Genomic DNA, 22,541 nt, shown 5'->3' with positions numbered 1-22,541 from the left:
GCTTCCTACCTAAAACAGATTGAAAAACCAAATTGAAGTTAGCTATTCCCTCTGTCTCCCACCTCACAAAAAGTCAAACAATTCTGAATCTGCTTTCACATCCAATGCTTCACTGCTAGGCTAAAAAGGGAGTCCAGATTTTTTTCCCTCGGAATAAAGAATAACTGTGTGTAGCTTATTTACAAATACATTTCTGAGTGTATACATCAGGCTCCTCCAGCTCTCCTCTTACTATTTTTCTGCTCCTGTTAGCAATGAACAGCAACTCGCTTCAATTCACATATTCGTTACAATAAATTACCACATTTTCTGTGGCCAGATTTTTAAAAATATGCAATAGTAATGTATGTCATGTAAAAATGACCACACACACAGATAAACTTTTCTGAACTTCCAGGGCTAAAATGTTTGCAATTCTTTGTGATGACCATTTGAGCATGAAATGAGCTATTTAGCAAGGGTGGAGAATGAAGACCTCCTTTTATCACATTCAACACTCAGAACTTAATCTCAGTTCTATAGCTCAAGCTAAACCCTAATGAACCAACACACAAAAAAGTTTCTCTCACTGTTCATGTTACTTAATGCTCATCCATATTTTGGTTGTGAAGTACTTCGTGCCTGCCTAATGGAAAAGTCCATATAGAATTGAACTGTCTTCACAAAATACACATCTTTATGTATTAATTGTAGGGTTTATAGGCTAGACGTTCCAGTGAAATAGCACTGAGGCTGGAAAGAATAAACTAGAAGAGCTATTTGGCTTAGATATCCTAGAAAATGCATATGCAATAAAAGAATCAATTTGTGAGTCACTGAGAAAGGATTAGCAACTTTCATTTAACAAAAAATACAGCAGTTTAGTTGCTGGAATGCAGAGTAGGGAAAAATGCATTAACTGAAAAAAACCCAGAAGTTACTTTTCTCATTATTGAAGTACTATAATTATAGTTGACTTTCACTATGAACAGTTGCTCCTTGATGGTTCTTGTTGAGTAATTTTGTTCAATAAGGGTCTGTCAATACAATTTGCTTTCAATTTTCAGTTTATGCAATATCAAGAATAATGGGCTCACTCAGGTGTACTTGGAAATTGTAATAAAATATTAGTTTTGGGAAAAAAAAACTGATAATGATCTGGTTTAGTATTCTACAGTTATGTCTGAGTTTTTGAGAAATTCCCTGTAGTAAACATGAATATTACAATGTATGTTAGATTAACATACATAGACAACCAGGCAGTAAAACACTGAAAAGGGGATATCCTTTATATAATATACATACAGTGATAGGACAAGGAGTAATGGCTTTAAATTGAAAGAGGGCAGATTTCGATTAGATCTAAGGAAGAAATTCTTCACTCTGAGGGTGGTGAGGACTGGAACATGTTGCCCAGAGAAGCTGTGGCTGCCTTGTCTCTAGGAGTGTTCAAGGCCAGGTTGGATGAGGCTTTGAGCAACCTGATGGGGTGGAAGGTGTCCCTGCCCATGGCAGGGTTCCAACCCAAACCATTCTATGATTCTGCGATTCTATGAAAGTACTTTATGTGGATGAGGAGTCCTGTCAGTATCTAGTCCAAAACAGCAGTGAGTAAACTGTCCTATATCATGTCTAAGTTTCTGGAAAGTAAGTGCATCCTCATTTTTTGCACACATTTTTTCAGGTTCACAGGGATGGATTGTTTTATCAAGCCTAATTTCTTTGCATTCATTTTCCTAAAATATTAAAGAGCTGGATAATTAATCCTTGCAAAATAAGTGGTAGGAAATAACTGATGCTCATACTTCATTAAAAAAGTCCTATCAAGATGCTTTCACAGAAGCTTCAGAGGTGCTCTGTGAATGAAGTAGGGGGCAATGATCCAGTGCTGATTACATGGGGAGATCAGAGGATTCACAAGCAAATCGCAGCACTGATGTTCATAGAAAGGTGTGTATGGAAAGAATAATTTTGACTTTTTTCCCCCTCTACTGCTAAAGTAGTTTGCTGAACAGTATGAAGGGGGTCTGGGAGATTCACTTAATGGGAACTTTTCCATAGTCTCTCATAGCCTGACACTCATCTCTAGTTGCTCTTGTCAACAGAAAAGCTGAGGAAAGGAGTTCAGCTTGAAAGAAACAGTAGGAAAGGTATTTGCCTTCCTTCTGTTCCTTTCCAACTCAGCAAGCTTAACAATCTCTCTGACACTCTTCAAAGACTGCAGCATACCATAAATTTTTCTATCCGTAACTTCTGCCAGGCAATATGGGTATGCATTTACATAAGAAACCCTCTACATGTGACTGAGTCAAGAGCTGCTAACACACCGCAAGAGTAGTAAGCTAAGAATTTCCCCAAAACGGAGCAATCAACACTGTCTTAGTTTGGAAGAGATGGAATTTGAAGAAATAGATGCAGCACTGGCAATTTAGTGATTTGTTTTTTCACAACACGTGTGTATATGTGTACGTTTGTGTGTATATGTAACTATGAAGGAGAGGGTAAGCTTGTGTAGCTCATGCCAGTGTAAGCATGATGAGGAGTGTAAACTGCTGAGTAGTTTAAGAATTCTATTTAATATATAAAAGGATGTCACTTGAGAAAAAGTACTTATGGCTTATGTGAATCCGTCTGTCATTATAGACCTACATCAACTAAATCATATGAATTTGTACTGCTAACAGGTGCGATAACTGGAAACTAAATAATTTGTGACATAATATGATAGCTAAATCAAAAGGAAGCTACTGTCTGAAAATGGGCTTGATTTTGTAAAAATCTAGGATGGATATTTGGAGACCTGCTGAAAGCTTTGCTTCTAGTGAAATGGCTGTATAGCAGTGACAGACTTTTGATGCAACTAGCAAATCTAAGCACTACTGCATTAGCATAGTTATGTCTACATTTAAAAAACACCTACATTTGAGGCAATCCATTTATGCAGAAAGACGTAACACCCCATGCCAGCAGCATAAATTAATCTTTAAGTTGGCTAAATGAGAATACTTTTTACTTAAGTGAACCTCTGCACAGTGCAAAAGCAGACATCAAATTACACAAAATTGAACATCACCTGTCAGTGCAATGGCAAAAGAAATACACTCCCTCCAGCTATTGAGTGAACAGCAGAAAGGGAAAACAGGAAACCAGCAGCTACATTGCCCTGCCAAGCTGTTTTCCAAATACTTATTTATAGCAGGCTTTCCAGTTTAGTTCTGTGTTTCGCTTAAAACATCTGTGGGGAATTTTGTAGAGAAAAGATGTAAAAGCATTTTCTCAGTAGTAAGGCATAAATTTTCTGACTACTTTGGAGTAAACCTGTCACTTAGCTTGAGTTAAATGTTTTGGTAAATAAAACCCATCTCATTATCTTTGTTCCCAATGACCCTAATAGCAGGCATTTTAAGCCTTTCATGTAGTTAAATTCACTGAAATCTTGCATGTAAACAATATGTGAAGCAATAAGGTTATAATTCAGCAAAGTTATTAAACGTTAAGTACTTCTGTTAGCCTTACGAAAGCTACTGTCCAATATGAGCCCAACATCTCAGAAAATGGAGGTGGGGTCACTGTGCTATCAGAGGCAGCAATTGAGCACGCTTCCCTCCAGTACCAATATACAAATAGCAATTCTCTCACTTTTAAGGAGAGAGGATAAGCCTCGGAGACAGCATCAAGACTGGAATGGGCAGTTGATTTTGCCCGCCTGTTGCTGTTCTAACAGTCAGAGGCTGCCATGATAACACAGATATCACTGCTTAAATACCTTCTGGGAGCACTGTTGCCTTGGGTGTCTTTGTTCCTTGGTAAACCAATACTCATAAAAAAGATCAAGTGTTAAATGCAGTGTTTTTTGATACAAAGGAACAAAGGGTACATCCCTTCTCTGTTTGTACTATAGTGATTAAGGATTCAGGGGAAAACTTGTGTTTTCCACCGAAACATTCACAGTAAGAGATTCAGTTCTGAGTCTCTCACATCTCAGATCAGTACTCCCTTCAATAGGTATTTTTTCTTTGGCAAAAAAGTGTAGTAAATGTGCAGGTTTTTTGCTCACGTGTACAGCAAATAGCAATTAGAAAGTTATGAAATGGAAATGGCATCCTCTGGTCATCTCTGTAACAGAGAGAGGCAATTCAGAATTAAGATTGTGCTCAAATACAGATATGATAAAGTAAAAAAGGAAGAGTTAAATAGCAGCACTACAGACAAGATTGTTAGGGTACATTTGTTAACAGCAATTGCTGACGTGTACTGCAGTGTTTCATGCCACCTAGATCCCACATGCACTCTTTCTCAAAGGAACACATCTTGTCCATTGGATTTTTTACAGTCCTTCACTAGTTTTCAACTACCTGACAGCCCTCACCTTCCAGAAGATAGGCAGTCTCTCCCTTTCTGTGGGCTTGCTACTTGGCTTATTTTGTTGTTGTTGACATGATCAAACAATAAAATTTATTTCCATTACCTTACTAGGGTACCTGTTGTACAACACATAGCTGCATTTCCATTTCCCCCCGTTTTGAATATTTCTTCAGATTGAATCAGAATTGCCAGTAAAAGACATTTAAGAGCAATAACACCTTAAAAAAAAGTAAGAATCATCCTGTATTAATGAGGCCTACCATTGTTGCAATAGATAAAATGGGGCATAGAGAAGCAGAACAGTTTCTTTCATATAGGAAATCAATAACATTATGTAATTTTTCAATTTTCTCCCTACTTTTACCATAACAGATTTTTCCTCTTTAAGAAAAACTGTAAGTAACATTACAGGTAAGATGTCCTGAAAGGATAAAAATGTGACATTAGTCCATACACAGATTAATTTTAAATAGAAATATGTGGTTTGGAAAGGAACAGAACTGAGCTTTGATTCAGTTTTAACTGTAATTAAGATACATATATTTATTCTGCATTTATTAGCTTTGGTGGAAGATGGTGTTTAATGGCGCCAGAAGAAAATGGGTAACACATATTGCCTTTCTGGGAAAGGATGCCTCTAATCTGTCCTTCTTTCCTGTTTCAGCCCAGTATCTGATAGCAGCCCATCCACCCGGCACGGTGTTCTCATTCTTAGCCTACGCTCAACCTTACGGCAGCCCTCTGGGGTCCCTTGTGCCATCATACAGCTGTGCCTCTGCTGGGGACCTTGCCAGAGGCAGTGCAGAATACTGTGCTGGCAACACAGGTGATGGGGTTTTCTCACTATTATAGTAGTTATTATGGTAGTAGAATAGTAGTTAGAATTATAGAACAGTATATATTCTATATACTATACATAATAGTAGTTATTCTATATACTATACATAATAGTAGTTAGAATAGTAGAATTATAGTAGTTCAAATTGTGATAAAAGTTATTAAAAAAAGTTAAGGCGGTTTTCATGAGAGACAAGTTGCAACTAAGGAAGCGTACAAAGGATTCAAATGCTATATCAGTACATCATTAGATTTTGCCTTTCCAAATTTGTTTTGTTTCCATGTTTTAGCAAGGGAATGTAAATTTTTAGAGAAGAGTCACTGAGTCACATAAAATCTGGGATTTTATAGAGGCATTCTTAAAGTTATGGCTCCCTGGTGCACACGGGCATGCTTCATGAAGTGCACGGTTAGAGGATATCAAGTCCTCTTTTTCTAAATTTAGGTTAACCACTTAATTACAGATCAGTTTTCTTCACAGTCTTCTTACACGCTGGTTCAGGAAAATGGCTGGTTCCTGAAAAGTAATTTATCTTTTCCATTTCCTTTCAGTTTGGCTCTTTATTGGACGGGACATCTAATCTCCCTGTCTAACCAATACCAAATTTCTTTTCCCTAAGATGTGTGGAGAGATGAGGCAAAGGGTGAAGGGAAAAATTGATGCAGGGGAATAGGCTGGAATACCTACCAGAGGAAATGCTGGGGGGTAAAGATCCACCCCCTGACACTGGATGTGAGGCCAGGATGCTATTTAAAAATCCCGCCCTCAGGAATCTCGAAAGAGACTTCACCCCAATGGTCGGAAAGGATCCTTTCAAAGAGATAAAAATGATCATTAATTAAATGACTTGTTCTTTGGCTGATAAAAGAAGTTGACTGTTTAAAGAAAGAATAATCAAACCTCAGAAAAGTTAACAGTGGTTTCACTGGAACAGATCTTATAAAAAGCAGTTGAAAGTTTTTCTTTGTTTTTTTAACCAAGTCATACAAGACACAGCTTTAACCAGAAAGAGTTCGTTTTCTGCATACTTTGCAAATAGAGAATTCCAGCACTTCTAGGAGGAATGGAAAAATTTCAGATTTTAAAGGCAAAATACACCTATTGGATATTCATAATCCATTCCAGTTGACTCTACTATAGAGGCATTTTACAGTTTTGTATACAAATCAAAGCTAGACACGTAGAGGCAAAGCTATACTAGCAAAGCTGTGTTTTATACTAGTATCTTAAAGCCACCTGACAAAACACCTGACAAAAGTAATGTCAGGCAAAGGGAGAAGGGGAACCGGAATTTGTAGCTACATTACTGACTTCCATGTCAGGGCAGATACATCAGTCAGCGCTTCTATCGCATCTCCCAACACCTGTCAATATACTGATGCAGAAAAAGCCAGGAGTATAGACATGGTCCCTTTCTGCTTTGCACTCACCAGAAGCTTTACACATTTTGTGCTTTCAATAGAATAAGCACTACGTTCTTCTCACTGCCTAAATGTACAGTTTTATTTCTGGAAACAGAGATTATCTCATCTACCCCTTTTAAAATAAGTACTTGTGACATATCTATTATAGTGATGATAAATAAGGACTCTTTATCATTTGATCCACTGTTTCAGCCTTCAGCATATTTACAGAGATCTAGAGGCATCATTTCAGCTAGCTTGTGTTAGTGCTCAGTGAATGCCAGCATCAAAGATTGATCTGAAATAAGAGCTCTATACATCTTGCTTAAAAGCACAAAGTCAAGATTTTCCCACCTTGCAATAAATTTAAATTGACAATAAGAATAATTTGTGTATTTTTGCAAGTACATCAAGCAAGCATCCATCCAAAAAGTTAGACAATGGCAAGTTTGCTTCCATCATCTTACAGGTATTTCATAGTTGTTCTTTTAAGATATAGAAAACATCTTAATATTTATATACAATGAGAAAAATAAATAGCCCTCTTAAAATTTATGCAATAGTCGGGATTTTTTTTAACTAATGAAAATGTAGTGAGCAAAATTTAGCCCCCAAACACACATATGTAATTGTTGAACTTCAAGTAGCCTAAGAGAGCTCTGAATTTTTCTCTTGCATTTTCAAGCAAGAATTCTACTTTTTCTCCTCAATACTCTTGCCCTTTAAATTTTTTATTAGACCTGCTGCAGTCTGTGGAAAAAGAATTCATTTCATTAGTGTTCTAGATGCAGTATGTTTATATCTGACAGCTAAAGATCAGGCATAAGTTTTCCCTCTAGCCACTCCAGAAAAGTCTTTGGCATTCTTGTAGAAGTGTTTCCAAATTCCATGGCTTTCATTTCAAAATATGTTTAGAAGTGATCATGGATAGAGAGTTTAGAATGCAATACACAGAAATTTAATTTTAAAATGGAAAATTGTTTCATTAACTCCAAGATGTTTGGCACTAAACAGCATCTTAAAACATGAAGGCTAAATAATGAACAGATGAACACTTCCCAAATAAAACTTTGCTTCTCTGTTTCAAAATACGAATTACACCAAACAAAAAGTACACCTGCTGTGAGACACGACACATCTACAGACCTTCAGAAAAGCCAAACAGCTTGAGTTTCACCATTGACATTTTCCTCCATTTCAATGGTGTTAAATGGCAAATAACTCAAGTTTCCTAGCAGACTTACAATAAGTTACTTTGTTATAGAAATTGATGAAGACAAACCCAAATTTATTTCACTTATTGTACATATTCAGAAATAAAACCAAGGAGCAGCAAATTTTGGAGCACTACAATCTGTGAATACTAAGAAGAGAGTTAGAAGGCTAAAACTATTGAGGCTTTCTAAGCAGCAAATAACTAAAATAATACACATAAAAAATATTTTTCTCTCACACTTAAAAGGTAGGATTCAGTGGCTTAAGCATAAATGCTTTGTCTCATTTGAGATGCTCTAGAAAATCTGAGACATTCTCATTTGAGTGGCAGACATGACAAGATTAGCAGAAGATTTGCACTCTTTGAAAGCGGCAGCAAGAGGCAAGGCAGTAGCTGGGTATCTAAGAGTAGTCACCTAGTATTGTTTCAGGCAACTGAATCTCATCCAAATAGTTTTCTGTCACCTCAAAAATGTCTCTGATAAGGAGAATACAGAGTTACAAGAACATGCCCTCATTTAATCTCTTCTAGAAGTCCACAAACAGCTTCTGAAAAGAACCAGGTTGAAAACATTCAGTATCCATCAACAAAAAAGTGCAGACAAAGGAGAGGGTGAAAGTTCATTCATCTTAAAACATGCACAGTCCTAAATTAAAATACAGCATAGGCCCCAGGATGAACAAATAGGAGCTTTTGATATTATCACCTGCACAATGTGAATAGGGTTTGACATTATATATGTGGAAATTGATTATCGTTGCAGGTAGTTGGGAAAGAAAATTAATTCTCATAAGTCCCATCAATCACCACCAGAAGAACAGAGGTTTGATAAGAGCTTTGGGCATTTACAGTAATTTAGAAGCTTTACTCCAAGTTTTACTTGTTTGCATAAACATTCATGAAATGTTTGTTGGAGAGGGACTTTTTACAAGAGTGTGTAGTGATAGGACAAGGGGCAACGGATTTAAACTGAAAGAGGGCAGATTTAGGTTAGATATAAGAAAGAAATTCTTTACATTGAGGATGGTGAGGTACTGGAACAGGTTGCCCAGAGAAGTTGTGGATGCCCCATCCCTGGCAGTGTTCAAGGCCAGGTTGGATGAGGCTTTGGGCAACCTGGTGTAGTGGAGGATTTCCCTGCCCATGGGAAGGGGAAAGTCCCTTCCAACCCTAACCATTCTATGATTCTATGATTCTAAATACTTCAAAGAAAATCTGCAACAAAAAATTGTGTTCAAGACAGAAAGGGAAAAAGCTCTCTGCTAACACAATAAAAAAGAAGGGAGGTGGGAGCATAATATTAAAGAGAAAACACCAGCTTCTGAGAAATATTATAAACCTCTGTGTGGAAATCAATAAAAAAGAATTGCATTTCCTTCTATCTAAACATTTTTTTTTTTTAATTGGACAATGAAGATGTAGTCTTTCCTCTTTTTTCAAATGGGAATCATGCTTAGATAAAGAAAAAGTCCACCAAAAACGTGCCTGCTGCTTTATATCCTGCTGATTTATGCTCCAAATTGCAAAAGCAATATTCATTTTTCAGAGGCGTATGCTAGCAACAGAAATCTTAATGCTTAATTTAAACAATCTCTTCAAAGCAACCACACTGGACACTTTCAAGATGCTAGGTTATTATTTTCTTAGTTAACCAACTGTCTTGAGAAATGCCATTCTGTCAGTGCACATCATACAGAGACAAGTGCTTTACACCTGTTCTGTTGTTTTGTAAAAAAATTAGCTCTTATTATTTTTGCAGTAGGTGCAGTTACACTCATGGGAAGAACTTTTAGTACAAGGTCTTACTGGTTCTAAACTGGGAAAAGGATGTATGAATACTAAGCCATGACTCCTCAGTGCCCTGAAATACAGCTGTTATTTAGTAGCTTACAGGCACGGATTTATTGAGAAAAAAACCCAACCTCTTCCTCCTCCACAGTTACACACTATCAACATTATGCCATCTTGACATGGGAAATGACATTAGTTACATATATGAGTTGGAAGAGTGCACTGAAACCATAAAAATATATGGCAATACTCTAAATAGCTGACAGTTCATGAAGTATACACCATTTACTGAGTTCTGTGATACCAGTTTATAACTCAGCGTAAATTCTTTTGTTTCATAATTATTACAGCTAAGTGCTTGTGCTCAGAGGCAGTGGAGGAGTGCTGAATCAATTAGCTTGCATTCCTCCTTCATCTGTTGTTCCAGGGGGAATATCATCCCACAAATGGTAGAATTTGATAGGGAAGTCACCGGTATAGCACAGTTTTAGTAGCATATTATCACACAGAGCAGAAGGGCAAGAGCAGACAGCTGGGTAAAGGAAATACATATGCTTAGTTCAGCTCCAGAGCACATACATTAATTCATACACATTTATTAGCACTTGCATCACAACAGCATGGCCAGCCAGAAGGAACAGCCACTTCTTCCCACACCGAAGGCACATCCCATGGCCTAGGGCTGGTGGCATCGTAACTGTGCTGAAGAGTCCTAAATCTTCAAAGGAGAGAAAGTTCTGCCATGCGGCCAATGAAAGTACTGGACCAATGGATGGATGGATGGATGGATGGATGGATGGATGGATGGATGGATGAAGACACTGGCACCAAACACATCCGGTGAAATACTGTGGCACACAACAGACTAGAATGAAACACACAACTTCTCTTTGAATGGGGCGATTAAAGGAGCTATAGTGAAAAGCATTTAAAAGGAACTAACTGACCTGCACTTTAAAACTCTGAGGGATTGTGCAAGCTGAGAAATGTTAACCAGCCATTATCTTTGCTGTTGACACTTTGTAGGAACTTCTACCAGAAGACCCTCAGAATTTTTCACAGAAACTGAACACAGTTTTATTCTGTTAACGACAGTACAAACCCACTCACATCTCCTGACTCGAGTGCAAATATTCCCATCAGTTTTGCTCCCATATGCAGTAAAGTGCCAGCGCAGCACCGGCCAACCTCAGGGGCCGACATCCCATCCTTTCCTCCTTGCCAGCTGCTGGTTTCTTTGCCCTACTACCATCAGCAGCACTCGAGCCGATGCCACGGCAACCTCTGGGCCCCCAGGACTCACAGGGATGGGATTTGAAGCTCTTAAATTACACAGCTTGTTCTGAGTGTGCCAGGGTCTCCGAGCCACGCTGGGAGCAAATTGAACACTATTTTTTTTTTTCTTTTTCACTATAGCAATTGCATTTGTGGGACCTTGGTGCAGCTTGTGGAGATTTGCTTTTAAAAAGGAGAACATTTCTAGAGTCTCTGCATTGCGTCTAACGACCTGGCTGAAGCAGGTTACTAGAAAGCCTACTGAAGACTCGGGCTGCTCTTCAGCCCTGTTGTTTGCTGTTGTTTTTTATTTATTACACTTTAAACTGTTCCAATACTTATTGCAGGTGGAATTGACCATTTCAGATGCTGTGTATTTTTGGGCATCTAACAGCTTCAAATTCAAAAGGAGCTCTTTCGCAGCAGGAAGGAGAAGCTTTAGAGAGGTCACAATTACTGTCAGTTATTTCTTTTTACTAGTACAATCTATTTATTAGTACCATCAAAAGTTTCTTACTTCTTTCCTACGGATTTTGTTTAGAATTTGAAAAAAAAAGGAAAAAAGCACAGTTAGTGTATTCAATGTAAAAAAACACGGATATTTGTTTTTCTATAGTCAGTTGTCTTGATGCTTTTCACACAGGGATTGTAAAATACAGTGAAGAGAAATTTCTTAGGAACTCTGCAGATGAAAGCTTTGGGGAAGTGAGTCAGAGGGCTCTGATGAGCTCTTGTGTTCAGTTTGGCAGGAAGCAACTGAATGAATTCAGGATGTTTTCACTCCTAACTGCACTTTCACGAAGGTAGGACTGTAACATTTGGTAATGAAATACTAGAGAACACAATGTAGAAAGTTTTCCTGCTTCTGAATAGGGGAATTATCCAATGTTATCACTCAATGTCTGAGAGAAGGATGGCTTCTCTTACGAGCGCCTTCCACTCTAAAATAAAACCTGCTTTTTATTGTTACTAGTGTTTCCTCAGGGAAGCTAGAAGAAGGGTTACAGCGTTTCTTCCAAAATTATTTGTAATATATCCATTACGGAAAGTATTGAAAACCCGTCGACTTTTCTCTCACATGATTTTTTATTGATTTATCCTTCCTAGACCACCAGGAATTGCACATTACTTCATAATCTTTTATGGGGGAACATATGGAAGGTTTTCATGAGGAACGGCTTTATAAAACTTATGATGTCAAATTTTGTAGACCATTAAAAAGGCTTGACTTGGAATGGAAAAAAAAACATCAGAAGCAGGGCTAAAATTTATCCCTGATGAATTTGTTGGATCATATTTTCAGTACATTTAGAAAGCATGGAACTATAGAATTAATTTTAATAATTTTGAATGCACTAATCTGGAGATTTAGAATATGCTTTTAATAACTTATTTTAGAGCTTTTTGACACATGTAAGCAAAGGTGATAGAATATAGAATGGAATGCCTAAATTTTTACCCACATAACTTATATTCTTAGTAAAATACGATTTTTAAGATCACTAAACAATATTTTGCAATACATATAATAAAATATCAGAGCACAACAACAATTAACAAAAATGAGTGCGTTTACTCCTATGGAAATCACAGAATCACAGAATGGTTGAGGTTGGAAGGGACGTCTGGAGGTCATCCAGTCCAATCAAATCATGAGAAGATTTCCCTTACCTTGCAAATAACACAGTGAAATATTTCCAAGGCTAAATTCTGCTCTTGGGTACCTAAGGTAGTAAACCCAAAACCTGTATGAAATGCATTTTCCTGTGCAGAGGGAAATTTGTACTCTAATGTTCAGCAGCAAATTTTCAAATGGTAGTCTGTTTCCCCAGATTCCACTTGAGTAAATGACATCATCCCAGAGTGGTCAAAAATAATTCTGTCATTCCTGAATGCTCTTTGAAGAACTTGTAGGTCTTTAACTGCCTTTGTCTGAGCAGCTTTTAAAGCAGCCTGAATTTTTAATCTCACTGTAGTAAAATATAGAGCTCGGACTATTAACTCAAAGTAGAAAATATCATTATAATATTTAAATATTCTAAACACGCAGCCAATGTAAAACTTAGAACATCTTCATCTACCAGGTAGACACTTAATCTAATTAAATTAGAAATAGTAATTTCCTGACACGTCTCCAAGGGAACGGCTACAATGGATATTATATCATTTATATTAGTAGATTTAGCAAGATGCGAAGGTATACGAGTAGAAGAAAGTGAAATATAAACTACTGTTGGAGGGATGCAGATGAAGACTGCTCACTGTTATTTTTAACCAGTGAGACTGGAATTCTTTCTGAAGGAGCTCATGTCGACATCTAAACCAGCAAAAGACCTCTTTTTTGCTCCATTTAAGGCCTGGAATTTAAGCAATACATGGAACTATTTGGCAGAATCTCTTCAGATAATGAATTTTCATAATTTCAAATACAAAGCAGTGTCTAAACGTTGAAGCTGAGAGGAGTCTATGTTGGGGAATAGTCACCCCACGCAAGGTCTGTATTACAAAACTTGAGTGCTTTTGCTTGTTTTTAAGATTAGAGATTAACTACAGTGAGGCGTTACTTTCATCCTAGAATGTGTCATGGGTATATACTGTCCCCCTGATGTGTGCCCATGGAAATGAAGATTGTATGTCCTATTTAGAAGGGAGCTGCAATGAGCTTCAGCCACGTTCTCAGTTTGCAATGCAGCTGCCCACACCCCTGAAATAATCCAAAGCTCCTTTTCTCTGCCTCTGAGTAACTATCTCACTTCACTGGGTTTCAGCACCTCACTTCAAAAGATGACTCAGATTGAACTTTAGTTCTGTCAGGATAGTGGCTCAAAAAAGAAGAAGGATCACAGGAACTTGACTGCAACACCATGCATGAAAGAGTGACCAGTTCATTTTCTGGGGTGCTATTACACAGACACTGTTGGTGATTTCACCAAAGAATAAACTCTGCTGTGCATTTAAAAAAGGAATTCAGCTTGTCCCAAATTATGAGTATTGCTCATGAAAACTACCTTCAATCAAAACACACTTCAGGAAAAGGTAAGAAATTGAGCAAACTGCATCATATATTTCTTCTGAATAGTCTTAAAAATGGAATAATGGATGCTCAAAATTTCTCTTTTTGCTATATCTTTGAGAGACTGTGTGCGATTAAAAATTTTATTTTAGTACAAAAGGTCATTTTTTCCCTGTTATTTTACATAATAAAGTTTCTCTCTCAGAAAGGGCTGAAGAGTAACATCCTACTGCACAACATCCCCAGCAGGACTGACCTTTTTCAAAAGTCATCTTCCATTATTCTCAACAGGACTGAAATTGTATCTTGCCTACAGTTAGGTGATTATTCTGAGAAGTGCAGCACTCTTCCAAAGTATTCCATGAGTCCAGATTCACAAATGGCTCTTAAAGAGAGCCATTAGAACAGTGGAAACAATAGGATGTAGCAGTCTCTTACAACAAAATGCTGTAACCAAAATATCTGTGGTGCAGATGTGCCCTAAAAGCAATAGGAAATAACACACACGTAGAGGACAACTCTTAAGAAATTCAGGGAGTAGAAGACTGCACCTTTCTTAACAAATCAGTTTTCAGTTACAAATGATGGTAAAACTTACTAGAAATTCCTAAAGAGCTCTTTTTTAAAAGCTTTGGATCAGATATACTTTTTAGAAAAAGTAGAAGAGAGGTGAACACTAGAAAGGCACGTATCTAGAAGAAGGAAAAATGTGTATGAAGATATGTGCACTTTGTAGAAAATAGAAGGGCAAGCAAAAGGGGGGACAGAAGGACTGAAGAAAGAACTTAACGCAGAGGTTTGGAAGAGATTTGGATAGGTACTTGCTTGTCTTGTATTGGTCTAGCTGTGACGAACAACTGCATACTCAATTGATCCGTATGTTCTGGCTGGCTTGTAACTTCCTTTTTTCTTAAAAAAGAGCTTTAAAAATTTCAGTTGAAATGCAAGGAAATACAAAATGAACATGCTGTATGATGCTCAGAAAAAAATAAAGATTAGAAAGCCTAGAATAGTTTTTAGTATTTTGTTATTCTAGGAACGTGCCATGATTTTGAAGGGCCCGATCTAAAATTTTTAGTATTCAGCAGCGACCTGCATTTAAAGTATAAAGAATGGCTGTAAATGTTTTTTAACCCTTGCTTATTAGTCATATAGGGTATTTAAATAAAAATAGGAATTTCCATCAAAAAATAGACTTGTAGTTTAACCAGACATCTACAGTAAAGTACACTGATGCACTTCAGTGAACTTGAGCCTGTACCTGGAATGTGTATTATGAAACATATGAGGCAACTTTAATGTTAACCCTTCTTCCTTTTCTGCCTCTGCCAGTAGGCTAGGGGAGATTAGTGCTGCCTTCGTTTGATCTAGTGTGGGGACACAGGTACTGCCATGATAGAAGCACTGCTGGAGTTGTGATGGCCTCATGGAAATGTTATGCAAACCCAGAGGTCTGTCTTTTTTAGTATCCAAGCAATATTTTTGGGAAGAGCAGGGAAGCTTTCTGGCACCCAGGCTCAACAACATAATCTGACGAAGAGTTTGTGCGTCTGAAAACATTTCTGTTTTCTTCTCCAGTGACAATAAGTAATAATAATAAAAAAGGACCTGTTTTCTACAAGTGGTGCTTTGCTTATTTTCACTGTGAGGTTTTTGCATGATAGCACAATGAGTAGTTCAGGTGTCTGGATTATTTATTTTTATGTTTTGTTATACTTTCAGTTTGATTTTAACTCTGAATTTCCTTAATTTTATTGATTTGGGAATAATAAAGCATCCACATTTTGGCCTCATTTCTGAGAAGTAGACCACTAATACCTAGTTCTTGGTGAAAATATTTTTAAAAGTCTGCTTTTCTATATCATATCCCCCAGTCTCTGCTCCAGACTTAAATTTATGGGGTCTACCTGGAAACATGAGGACAAACACTTGATAGGGTACAGCTGCTGTTCAGGTCTCCAACCCTGAAGAGTTTAACCTTGAAATCTTTGTGAAAGACAATGCTTTCCTATGAACCTGAAGTTCTGGAGTTCTCTTATTTCTTGATTGGTGGATAGGAATAAACCCGGGCTTAGCAATATTTATATAGAATGTGACTATTTTAGCAAATCCCAATTATAGCAAGTTTTAGCTTTACTTATGGCTTCTCTGGGAGAAAAAGCAAATGCTGAAAGAAGCTTAAAATTTCAAAGGAGAAACTGATGGAAGTCACAGAATATTTGGGTAGAATATTAACATCTAATTTAATTTCCCTTGCTGCTTCTAGACAAACAGGTAATTTGAGGGAAAAAAAAGTGAGGGAATCGCTTGAAAAGAGTTCTACAAACACTGTAGCCATTTATTTTGTGATGTGTTAAATGTCAATGCACACTGAAGTTCTGATTGCTGAGAAGACCGGTGTGACAACATTAATATAATTAAGGCTATTAACAGCAATAACAACTGTTGTGTTCAATCATCTTTGTAGTCTTAATGGAATAGTAATTGGAAATACTGTGCTTCTGTTTTGGGATAAAACAATCTGTGTATGTTTAAGTTGCCTATTAAATAAATATTATTCAGTCAGTGCTTAAACTGAAAATAGCTTTAGCAAAATGCTAAACGAGAACTCTGAAATCTTTATGTATTTATAGTTATGTATGATACCCAGAACACTGTTCCAAGCACTGTACGCTGTACATTTGGATTTCATGATCATGCATGTACTATCAAATGAGCTTCAAAATTACTTTAAAATCACAGTTTTCATGATAGAAAAAAGCTAAGCCTGCAATATCGGCCGAAACCCTGGTGATTCTTTTTGTACACATAATGATTTTGGGGAACAATTAGTGCGTTAATAATTTGCAATATTAATTTCATTTCAGTTGTCTTTTGATAACCTATGTTTTTGTGATTTTGGAAGGAAGACCCTGAGTAAAATCTGAGTATTCCTACAATATGGAATTCTTCATCCTTTAAGGCAGGAACCTCCCATGTGAAATGTTGATAGGGTCTTATAAATGGGATGGTAAAGAAGCTCCAGGGGCTTTTAAATTTTCAGATGTCCTTTTTCATGGTATTTCCATAAAAAGAGAGGCAATAGGTTTTAATTTTGTACTTCATGTTTAAAAATTGCAGTGAGCTTTAATTTAATGAGTGAAATAGCTTTTCACGAGTGTCATCTGAAGATGAATCTATTCATGCAGTCTGCTGTACATTCTGCAGTTCTGCAATTAAAACTCTTTTAGCCTTGATAGCCTGCAACAATATGAACAAGGAGTAGGAGATAAATGCTCTCCATTTTTAGACAGTAATCAGTATCACTGAAAAACGCTTACTGTTTTCAGTTAAGAAAAATACTTGGGGCTGAAGTTCCAAAGAGTCAATTGACAAAAAATGATTTTTTATTGAACAAATGCAGAGTATAAATTGAGGGTGAGGATTCCTTTCATTATTCATGTTCATACCATTCACAATTCGCATTTCACTAATATCAATTAAATTAAATACAAAGGTTTGATTTTCTTCTTGGTTACAAGCACCAAGTGACTCCCTCAAATAAGTGATGTCAAGATTAGAAGTAGGAATATCATTATTGTGATTTCACATGAACACTTTGATTAGAAATGTCTTATATACTGGTTTAAATTTACAAATCTATGTGCTAGATAAAAAAATTTCTGTGCCTAGGCTCAGTGAAGGTGTCCCAGCCCACACCTGAAAAGCCATGTGAGAAGCCAGGTCATAGGCAGCTCCTGTAGCTATCTGATGGGCTGTGGCATATGCATGGGCATGCTGCTTCTTTTTTTTTTGAAAATGCCACTGTCCAAAGAGAATTAGCTGTGTTTGTTAATTTTATCTTTTTGGATATCAGTGTATTCGGAGGATTTTCTCTCAAGCTCAAAGACCACTTGGTGTTAAGGGTGAATGCCATGTGGTGAAACCTCTCTCAACTGATCTTCCTTGAGCTATTTTTGGCAACAGTGACTCTGGCAAGATGAATTTTGGGCAGACAGTTTACATAGGACACAAATTCATGTTTTTCAATGCTTATAAAAGCATTCATTGAAAATTGGAAGTAAACTGCCAATGTTATCTAAAATAGCAAATCAGTGTTTGTGTGCTGACGAATGTACTCAACTACAGCTAAGAAGAAAAATGTAGAAAAAGGAAAGAGTGGAGACTCATTTCCAAAGTGGGTAAGTTATTACCAGTCCAGGGAGACATTAACAATTTTCTGTTGTTTCAGGAAGAAAGGAAATCAATTATGTGAATTATAGCAACAGTACAGTAGTTTGTTTCAGATTTCTACTATTATGAAAATTCTGTATTATGCTTCTCTAGATGAAATATTGAAATGAAGTAATTATCAGCTAAACTTATTTACTTTCAAATTTTATTCAGCAGAAATTACCTTGTTAAATTTTGGCAGAAAAATGACAATATTTACCAATTGATGTAGTTATGAATCTATTCCGGAATGTCAGACTGAATACATCTGCCTCTTAAAATGTTTTTACAGAATTGTCATTAGGGTTTTGTGCTTATATTAAGAACGTATTTAAACTGAATACTCTGTAAACTCACACCATCTAATTATGGTGTTTAAAAAAAATACATTTTTTTCCCACATTGCTTTTATCTTTCAGTTGTGTCCCCCTTACCAGTTTTATCATCTACTCCTGATTTATAAGCAGTGCCAAGGCTATGTTTATCTGTAAAGAAATGTTAAGATCTAAGAAGCAGTATTTTTTGCAAACTGTATTTCCTACCACAACTTCAGGAGTCTGGAATGGATCCCAGACAGTTTGCATCTCAATTATTTATTCATCTGGAACCTGAACTATGTATGTATTAAGAATCAGAAAGATAATTATAGTCTGTGAAATGGATACAGCAAGACTCACAGTAGAGAAGTAAAGAAAGGAATTTGGAGGTCAGGAATATACAAAGAACATAGAGATGGGCTGAGCTAATAGATTCTGAATAAACAGTTTACAGATGCAAACTCTATTAAAATGATGGCATTATTTTGTGTGGATGTTGATGATAGTGCTAGAAGAATAGTGGAAGCAGAAATAATTTATCTGCCTTGTCTAGAGCCGCAATGCTGAGCGAGATCAGGAAGCAAAATGTGCGGGTGTGTGTTCACTGCAAACCTCTGTCATTAAAGTTCTCACTTGCTCTCCAGAGCAGAACACGGAAAACACATGGCACTTTTCAACAGACCATAACTCAAACAAGTCTGAACAGATTTTCATTGCATAATATGACTGTTCTGCTTCCAAATGTCAAAGATTTCTTGCTAATCACTGAAAATTTTTACTTTCAGCAGCTTTTACTTCTGTACACTGGAAAAATAACCTGTATGTGAAAAGCATGTCTCAACTTGCAATATTCTATACAAGCACTTTGATTCCTGTGTGAGGAGGATGTGTCTGTTTTGAGATGAAGAGAAACTCTTCCTTACTCAGAGAAACCTATCTGCAGTTTGCTAAAACAAACTGGCATTACCTCCTTCTCAAGAAGTTCCTTTCTTTTCTCTTCTGCTCTCTTTCTGTCCCATCCAAAGCATTACAACTATAGTTGTTTATATCAATCCTTGGATTAGAAAGAAGATGATGTTGTAAATAACTGAAGGTTTCTTTTCCTTACATCCAACTCTCATGTTTCCATTCAATACAATCTCAGATCATTTATATAATAAAATAATCAAACCATATTTTAATTCTTCTTCTTCATATGCATCTGGTGTTAAAGATATCACAAACTTGTTGCCATTCATTAGAAATTTAGGTGTGAGCCTTTAAGCTGTAGTAAAGACAATACAACCTCTTGAGGTGCAGATTTATACAACAGATCATGTGTGACATCTGGACAACCACTACTGTAACTATCTGATTAAGTAGCAGTTCCCTAGGCCTGATGGTCTGTCTATTTTGAGGTGACAAGATAGTAATCACAAGGCTCTTTCTTACTCTAGTCCAAGTAAATCTATGGACTGTAACTTGTCCTTATGTATTAAACTGTACTGCATTGCTGGCATTATTCTTTCAACTAATTACTGATGCTGGTCGTGCATGTTCTGTTTTGTCACAAATTTGGCAAAGTGAACTGATAGGCCTAAGCAACACAGAATAAGAAAAACTTATTATTTCATTCCTTATTCACATACTTGTAAACAAATGTAAAATTTAAAGAGATGTGAACCAGAGTAGAGTAATTATTATTAAGATTAATATTATTTATAACACTCAGTACATGTGACAACTCTTCTGTAATAACGTCCCAGCATTATTAAATTGTTTAGTTGTAATGATTACGGCTTCAATAGCACTTTGCCCCCTGGATTTCAAAACACTTCATAAAAGTGGTTGGACTCGATGATCTTAAAAGTCTTTTCCAACCTAAATGATTCTATGGTAAATGAACTTGTAAGTCTCCACAATAACCTTTTCATACTACAGGGAGTAGTAGGCTTATCCAAAGAATTGGAGAAATGCAAACAAAACTGTGAGGGTGTACAAGAACTCTTCACCCACAAGCAAACTTTAGGCAACTCTAAGATAATACATGAGAATAACTTTGCATCAAACTGAAAGCATCAGGGATATATTATTAGTTTGATACACTCATGTAAGTTTGAATTTAGTTAAGCCCATGAGAATGGCTGCTGTTTCTCTTAAAAAAAAGTAACAATGGGGACTTAACAGTCACTCTGATTACGTCTCCCATCTTTCATCTTGTCACCTCAAGAAGAATCCGTATTCCTTGGTATCAGACATGGATCTAGACCCAACATCTGCTATGGGACAGAAACACCAAATTATGTCTTTGATATCTAATCCAGATTTCTCCCACAAAAGTGCAGTCTTAGTGTAACATCTTAACTTGAAAGACAACAAAACAGGTAAAACCTGGTATGCTACGGCTTTTACATCTGTTAGCTTATTACCAAGAGCTAACTGTAATCCATGAAAACATAAACGTATATTCCCCTAACTGACAGTCTTCCTGGTACAAGGACTTGTGTCACTGCAGCCTACAGTAGCTTTATTGTCACTCTTCATTCTTTAGGTGACTAATAGTAAAAGAACTACAGCTGGAAACTAAGAGACTAATGGTAGCACAAAAGGAAGAAAGGTTGTAAGGAAGTTAGTTTGAGGCAATGAGGTATCAGTCCTGACTACATTACATCATGATCCATACAAGCTGATATTCTAAATTGTACTCTATGATAGAATCATGGAATCATAGAATCATAGAATGGTTAGAGTTGGAAGGGACCTCAAAGATCATCTAGTTCCAACCCCCCTGCCATGGGCAGGGAAACCCTCCACTACACCAGATTGCCCAAAGCCTCATCCAACCTGGCTTTGAACACTTCCAGGGATGGGGCATCTACAACTTCTCTGGGCAACCTGTTCCACTGCCTCACCACCCTCTGAGTGAAAAATTTCTTCCTTAAATCTAATCTAAATCTCCCCTCTTTCAGTTTAAAGAAATGATTTAATGATTTAACTCTTTTTCCTTAGTACTTTCTTCAACTTTCCCCAGGAAATTTCTGATGAAAATACTGCACAGTGAGCTGTTATTAACAGCTGGGAAACTGTCCTCAGTGGTTCACCATCAACCTGGAAAGATACAAATAGTATGGTCCAGGGCTTTTGCTGCTGTTTGGTTTTCTCCTTAATGACTGTGATACTGTGACTAAGAGTGTGTTTCTAAATCTGAGAAAGACAATGAAATGGAAGGGCTTGGCATGCTAGGGAAAGGTATGAGGAGGCATAGAACAAAATTCTGGAAGACAAAGCAGGTCAATGGAGATGGCAATAAACAACTACACAAACACACCCTGGAGGAAAGACTAGACAGCCAGCTGTTTCACAGAGAAGGATCCACAGGTCTATAATAGAGGTCTATAATAGGTCTATAGAGCTATAATAAATCAAAATAAACCCAACAATGGTTGCTATTGAAAACCACACATATTTAAAGAGTAGTAACCCAGTTTACATTTAAAATAATCATTTCCTGCTTGCTAGTGGAAGGTAAGGCTCAGCATTCACTGTATTCACTCTTGAAAGCCATACTTTAAAAAAAGATATGATTTGACTGGAAAGAGTCCAAAGGAAAGCATTAAGAATGACCAAAGGTCTAGTAAACATCTAGCATGACGAAAGACTTGACAGAACCTGGGTGATTTACCGAAGACGGTAAAGACATTATAATGGTCTACAAACGTAAAATATTGCTGCAAAGAGGAAAGCCACAATCTGTTCCCCACAGACAGGAAAAGAGTTAATGAGTTTAAGGTGCAATAAAAAAAAAATAAATTCAGTTTAACACTAGGAAGGTGAAGTATGAAGATAGTTAAACACTCAGCAGACTGCCCAGGGAGGCTGTGGAATCTTCACCAGGACAGGTTTCTGAGAACAGGATAGGCAATCATCTATACAGACTAGTTTAAATATAATTGATTCTGCTTTGGGGCAGGAAGATGGACAAGATGACCTCTCAGCATCCTTCATAGCCCAATGTTGTATATTCTGTGAATTACAAGAGTATGACTTATTGTTGAAAAATAGGACAAAGTCTATTTAATTTGCCTTTTAAAAGGACACAACTCTGCTTCAATTTTGAGCGTACTGTAACATTTAACAATCAGGTTGAAGCTTA

At 36.9% G+C, this 22,541-nt stretch overlaps 1 protein-coding gene across 2 annotated transcripts in view; it reads right to left on the bottom strand.

The window, feature by feature from the left end:
- Positions 1 to 22,541, bottom strand: part of EPHA6 (EPH receptor A6) — a 524,483-nt gene that overhangs the window by 78,539 nt on the left and 423,403 nt on the right. For both annotated transcript variants that reach the window (XM_086629497.1, XM_086629571.1), the window contains one exon: positions 5,870 to 5,992. In XM_086629497.1, the coding sequence (XP_086485623.1) occupies positions 5,870 to 5,992 (123 nt within the window). The remainder of the gene's footprint in view (positions 1 to 5,869; positions 5,993 to 22,541) is intronic.

This window comes from Tauraco erythrolophus, chromosome 1 (genome assembly GCF_009769465.1).
Source record: "Tauraco erythrolophus isolate bTauEry1 chromosome 1, bTauEry1.pri, whole genome shotgun sequence".
Taxonomy (NCBI): Eukaryota; Metazoa; Chordata; class Aves; order Musophagiformes; family Musophagidae; genus Tauraco; species Tauraco erythrolophus.
This window is presented reverse-complemented; position numbering and strand designations above follow the sequence as displayed.